General features: G+C 40.3%; 1 protein-coding gene across 1 annotated transcript; it reads left to right on the plus strand.

The window, feature by feature from the left end:
* The first annotated feature begins 2,650 nt into the window (after positions 1–2,650).
* LOC138412249 (golgin subfamily A member 6-like protein 25) lies at positions 2,651–4,902 on the plus strand. Its single transcript, XM_069535701.1, has 2 exons — positions 2,651–3,977; positions 4,095–4,902. The coding sequence occupies exons 1-2, from the start codon at positions 2,805–2,807 to the stop codon at positions 4,374–4,376; spliced, it is 1,455 nt and encodes a 484-aa protein (XP_069391802.1). The 5' UTR covers positions 2,651–2,804; the 3' UTR covers positions 4,377–4,902.
* Positions 4,903–7,014: the final 2,112 nt, after the last annotated feature.

Here is a 7,014-nt window from a genome sequence, read left to right on the forward strand (position 1 = left end):
AGCCCCCCCCCCCCCCCCCCCCCCTTTTATTTTTTTTATTTTTAAATTTTTTAAATGTTTATTATCTATTTTATTTATGTATCTATTTTTCATGTATTTCACCTTTTTTTGGTGGTGTCTGTGCTGTGCTTTTTTCAGTTGTTAAATTTATTAATCTTTTATCTTTCCAAGCGTGGTTGTAATTTTTTTATTTTTTATTATTATTATTATTATTCTGTCTATTTACATTTTTTTGTCAGTAGATGTTTAAGTATGTCCATGTCCGGATGTTTTGACAAGGGATTGTTTTGTGTTATGGATGTTGTACGAAAAATCAAAAAAACTTTTTTCCTGTGCATTGATTGTCTTATATGTATTTTATCATTAATAAAAAGACCATTGAAAGAAAAGTAGTTTGTAAAGAATTGTTTTGCTGTATTGAGAGACCTGCCTGAGATTAACAGATAATTTACTCAAGCTGAAAAGTGCACCACCAGTGATGATGATTCTCAGACTGAGTGAGGTTGTGACGATATGTAATTACTTGCCATAAAGTCCTTTTTTATGAAGTTACAACTAATTAAACACATTCCTGCACATGCCTAAACATGTTTAAACACATTAGCAGCAGTGTTCAAACATTGTAAGTGAAAGAAGTTTGACTTCTGACCCAGCTCCGAAAGCTGCCTGAAATGGACCACACTAAATGTCTGATTACTAGCAGCCAGTTTGTGCTAGGGTGGAAAGCTGATATTGTTGGGAAGAGGAGAGTCTAATCTTTAATTTGGTGTATAAAGGCAAAATTAAGCACATTTTTTCTACTTGTCAGCGCCAGTGTACCAGGCGATGTACGAGTTCTTACCCCTTTTGCAAAATAACTTCCGCAAAATCCCACCCCCCCAACCAAACTCCACTCCCCGCCCGCTCTCCGCTTCCCCAACGGGCACTGACCTTCGGGGACGTGTGCATTTATCAGACCCGTGGTGCCCCGGCTGCTTTGGTGACACTAGATGACCTCGAACTGATCGCTGGCCCTCGTGGTGGCGACGTCTCATTCGAATGTCTGCCCTATCAACTTTCAATGGTACTTTTTGTGCCTACAATGACCACAGGTAACGGGGATTCAGGGTTCGATTCCGGAGAGGGAGTCTGAGATAAATTATTATTAAATTATTGATGACCATATACGACAAAGAATGACATAATGTGCCACACTCACGGCTGATGAAGGGCTGGATGCTGAGGGTCAATGAATTGTGTGAGATGTGTAAAATCTGTTGGTTATTATTTTTGTTCATTATCATATGTAAACAAATGGAGGCAAGATTTTTAAAATATATTTTGCATTGAAGAAATAATTGTCTGCATTCAGATTGAGCTCTATATCATCAAATCAGTAATGATTGGATGACTAATGTGAATAACAAAGACATAAATATTACATAAAAAAATCCTTTTAGCCCAGTATTAAGTGGAACATAGTAAATTAAGTTAAATGGAAACAGTCAAACACATATGCAGAAGCATTGACAATTGTATTGATTTAATATACACACATACAAATATTAATAATATGCATTTTCATTAATATTTTATGCCAGTGACAGTATTCGACCAACACTCACAAAGCACTGCTCAATAGCCATGAATCTATGAATGAAATTAAAATATGAAACCTTTATTTGCAGTGTCAAATCACATTGAACACATGAACAACACACAACAATACAATGCTTAATCACAGAATGTCAGTGCCTGTGTTGTGCATCAATAGCTCTCACACACTAAAATCACATAGATCAACATGTAAATATACATCCTCTCAATTATTTCGCATCAGTTTTAGAAACCAGCCAGCATCAAGGTCCACACTTTCCTGACACACAAACACACACACACATTTTTTACAAACACGAATCCAAACATGCTGCAGAAATGCACAATTCCCCATGCTCTCAGTGACACACAATGCAAAAATTAGTTTGCAAAAATGTACCCACTTTCCGGTGATGGTAAAGTAGTTGACTACAGCTGCTCTAGAGTGTTTTCCATTTTCATTATTTTATTTTCATCCTACTACATTTATTTTATAATGCTTGTGCTGTTAAGATTTCACACTATGTGCTTACTGACACATAGACTTATATTTTGTTGATGCTTATGTACATATCTACATACTTAATTTAACACTTCATAGCATATTTCATTTATTCCCTCAAGCATATCACACATTATCTAATGGATGTGAAATCCTTGATTGATTTTCTTCATTTGGTCTAGAGACTAACCTCAGTCTCAGACAGGGATCACTGTAGCTATCAGTGCAACATGTGTATAGTAGCCGCCTAGCTCAGGATTTGTGTATGCTCCGCAGTGATGTGCATCATATAGAAGTCAACCTGATAAACCCCCAGGGGCCGCCATGTTGTGCAGTTATAAAAATTGCCATGGAAACGGTTGCTTCTTAAAATCTTCTTTGATGATTGATGAGGGGCCAACCATCAAAGGGATTGCTGGCCTGCAAATCCTTATCAAATCCAATCAAAGAACCAAAAACTCTAGACATTAAAGGATATTTCTTTGGTCCTCTGAACTACCAAACATAAATAACAAGTTCCCTTGCTTCAAGTTATTAGCTTGTGAAAATAACAGACCGTCAACTGAGAAGACCACAGTCCTCATTAGTGAAGACAACAATCCTGCCTACGGAGACAACCGCTGATTTGTTCAGTAAAAGTTCATCAAGAAGACACTGCTCTCATAACTACAAATCCCCCTTTACCAAAATGGACATCCTGGTAAGAATTTTTTTTTTTTAGAAATGTATGTTCAGGTTCAGGTCTTTTAATAATGAATTCCATGTTTCCATTTTTCAGACATGTGGAACAATGCAGTCTGAGATTAAGGCTCTGAAAGAGAAGCTCAAACTGAATGATGAGCTTCTGATAAGGGAGCAGGAGAAAATGACAGCTCGCTCTAAAGCCCACATTGGTGTCCTGGCTGAACTGGCTGTACAGAGCAACAAGGTGAAGGCTCTGGAAGAGAAGCTCAAAGAGAACGATGACCTTCTGATGAGGGAGAAGGAGAAAATGACAGCTCACTCTAAAGCCCACAATGGCAAACTGGCTGAACTGGCTGTACAGAGCAACAAGGTGAAGGCTCTGGAAGAGAAGCTCAAACAGAACGATGAGATTCTGATGAGGGAGCAGGAGAAAATGACAGCTCACTCTAAAGCCTACACTGGCAAACTGGCTGAATTGGCTGTACAGAGCAACAAGGTGAAGGCTCTGGAAGAGAAGCTCAAACAGAACGATGAGCTTCTGATGAGGGAGAAGGAGATAATGACAGCTCACTCTAAAGCCCACAATGGTAAACTGCCTGAACTGGCTGTACAGAGCAACAAGGTGAAGGCTCTGGAAGAGAAGCTCAAACAGAAGGATGAGCTTCTGATTAGGGAGAAGGAGAAAATGACAGCTCACTCTAAAGCCCACAATGGTAAACTGGCTGAACTTGCTGTACAGAGCAACAAGGTGAAGGCTCTGGAAGAGAAGCTCAAACAGAACGATGAGCTTCTGATTCGGGAGAAGGAGAAAATGACAGCTCACTCTAAAGCCCACAATGGTAAACTGGCTGAACTTGCTGTACAGAGCAACAAGGTGAAGGCTCTGGAAGAGAAGCTCAAACAGAACAATGAGCTTCTGATTCGGGAGAAGGAGAAAATGACAGCTCACTCTAAAGCCCACAATGGCAAACTGGCTGTACAAAGCAACAAGGTGAAGGCTCTGGAAGAGGACAATGTGGCTCTGAAGGAGAAGGTGGCCCTTTTGAAAAGGGATTTGAGCAGGGTTGAGCTTGTGGTGACAGAGATGGAGGAAAGGCAAGCTCACAGCCAAAAGATTGACTCCATGGACAAGGAGACTCAAACCAGCGATCTGCTTCAGGATGAGAATAATGCTCTTCAAGAAGAGCTGATGAAGCTCAGAGCTTCTTATCATGAGGTCTGTCTGAATCAGACTACCAACCAGGAGAAGTTCGACACTGAGCTCCAGGAGGAGAAGCAGGAAAAGAACGTTCTCCAAGAAGAGCTGATGAAGCTCAGAGATTCTTATCATGAGGTCTGTCAAAATCAGACTACCAACCAGGAGAAGTTCAACACTGAGCTCCAGGAGAAGAAGGTTCTCCAAGAAGAGCTGATGAAGCTCAAAGCTTCTTACAATGTGGTCTGCCACTGTCATGAAGCTGATGTTTCCAGTCGGGAGCTCAATGGAGAGAGTAAGGATGATGTCACTGAGGAGAAGTCTCTCTCCAGTGTTCTCCCTGAGAAACCAAAGAAGACTTCACTCTGGAAGAGAATCCGCCACGCTCTGGGGTTGAGAAAACCACAGTGTTGGAAGTAGTCAGCAGCGCCCATCCAACAGCACCTGAGCTGACCTTACCCAGTGTTGTAATGTAACGAAGTACAAATACTTCTTTACATTTCTACTTAAGTAGAAATTTCACATATCTGTCCTTTACTTTGTTATTTTTATTTCTGACAACTTTCACTTTTACTCCATTATATTTCCTAAGTAAAATGTGTCCTCTTACTCCAAGACATTTCTCCTAACCATCTTCGTTACTCATTACTACAAATTAAAATCAGAAGAAATTTGAGTTGGTGACGTAATGCCGTAAACTTTTTGTAGTATATACGTGTGCCTGCAATATATATTATGCCAGTGGGTGGCAGTGTCACTCGATTTACCCCATGAAGAAGAGAGTGACTGTGACTGGTACCTGAATAAGAAAGAGTGAAGTTTGTTCCTCTGAATTAGCTTGCCTGTTAGCTTCTTTTTTCATATACACTACACAACACATTCGTTGGTGGTGTCCAAAAGTCCAAAAATTCAGTCAAATAAAAAAGCAGTAGAAGTCAACTTAAAAGCAGCAGAGTTTTATTGTCGACAACAAAACCTGAGAGCATTCAGTAGCGAGCCGGAGCTGCACCAGAAGAACTCTGACTAACAGTGGTGTTGCTCCGCTTTATCTATCCTTAAGGGCCACACCTGTTACGACCTTCCCCCTGGAAAGTCTCCAAGCACCGGGGTTACTTGCGTACGTTGGACTTGAATTTACCCCTGGAAAGCCTCCAAACACCTGGGTTGCTTTGGCCTTGGAGCTGGGACTTTCCCTCTGGAGAGCCCCTACCGTACCATGGTGAGTCTCTTTTTCTTTTACACAGTTTTTCTTACTCTTGACACCATTATATCTGTCCAAACCATTTACTATTTTTTAAAAAGATATTTGTCTCTGATTTTACACCATTATATTTCATTCTTGTCAGACTGCCTTTAAAAAAAAAAAAGATTATCATTTCTTCACACAAGTTATACATACACTACATACTGATTGTTACACATAGAGTATATTGTTTGATTCGTTTGATGATTCGTAATATCTGTCTTAAACTTATTGTAGTCATTAGCAATTTATGTTATAATCACTCCTCAGTTTGCAGTGCAGATTAAAGGTACATAGTGACATTCATATGTGACACAGTGTAATGAACAGAAATTTTACTACACGGGTATGTCACATTATTGATGCCATCATGGAAGCACTTGCTGCCGGCTCTGCTGCTTACGTTCATGCTCCAGTAGCAGATGACGAGCATCTCGACTAAAGTGATGAACTTGGTGAACTCCGTGGTGGTGATGAAGATAACGTTACACGTTACCGTATTTTCAAGAAATATTTTCGTACGTTGGAGTGAAAGATTCTTCCTACCAGATTAAGTGCCTGTTATGCCTACAGAGAGTGACTGAAATATTGGCATTCAAAAACTCCCCGTCCAACCTGAAGAAGCACATCGAGATAAGTTAAATACATTTTCATTCAATGAAGCCATAATGTCATGTTGGGACCTGGTATCTGTGAACCATAGTTGGGCCTACATGTGTAGTCAAAAGCCTGACCGCATGTCTCCTTTGCTCTGGAGACAAAGGAGAGCTTCCAGAACTCAGTCTCCCAGGGTTCTTCATCTTCACATATAGGTGGTAAAACTGCTCCAGAAGACAACTCTCAACCACTATTGGTCACTGTGTGCCCCATGACCCATGAGGTCACAAGGCCAATATAAGCCAAGTTTCCTAGCTCTCTTCTCTGTTGTGCCTCTTCCCCTGCTGACCGCTCCTGGTGGAGTAGGTTCTGGCCCTGCTCTCCCAGCCAGGGAGACTTCCTCCCTACACAAGCTCCTCAACTTCCAGCAGGCCTGCCTGGAGCAGACTGCTAAAACCTTCCAAAGGCAGTGACGCGAGAGCCTGCCTAAGAACTTCAGCACAATTGGCCACGACACAAGGTCTGACCACCAGATGCACAACAGGAGCCACAAACCAACAAGACCACTTCACTCGACTTCAAACAGCACATCCAAAAAGGACCTTTCCCTCTTTTTCATGGACGGGTAACACAACTGGGCTCTATTATTACGCTAGGCTAAGCAAAGGACTGTTTAGTCCTATTTCTATTTCATGTAATGTTTATAAGTTTGAATTGTGTTGTTGTGATATTTGGTAATATGTTATTCGAAAGTTAATGTTAGTTCTGTTATACTGATCAGTTTCTTTGCATGCATCTAACTACTTTCTTTAACCTGGCACCAACACCTCACAAACTCATTTCCACAAACTTAACACATACATTTGATCTCAGCCACATGGTCTCAAAACTCCATCTTCATTAATGTTGCATAAGTGTGAATTTTGCCAACCTCTACACTGTCAAGAACTCCATATCCTTCAACTTTGCTAGCTATTGATGTGGTAATTTTGGTTATAGTTATTTATTTAATTATTAATCAGAGTTCCAAATTTGTAGTCAGTAAGACTTATTTCTTAAATTGGCTATCTTTTCCCTTCCTTTGAAGGGTGGTGCCCCGATTTATCCTTTATCAGTTTAATATTAATATTTTTAATATTAATATTTAATATTTCTCTGATAGCCACATTTATTGAATGCCCAAAAGCACACCATTTAATGGTGCCCCGCATGAAGGAA

The sequence above is a fragment of the Paralichthys olivaceus genome, chromosome 12 (genome assembly GCF_024713975.1).
Source record: "Paralichthys olivaceus isolate ysfri-2021 chromosome 12, ASM2471397v2, whole genome shotgun sequence".
In the NCBI taxonomy this organism is placed as follows: domain Eukaryota; kingdom Metazoa; phylum Chordata; class Actinopteri; order Pleuronectiformes; family Paralichthyidae; genus Paralichthys; species Paralichthys olivaceus.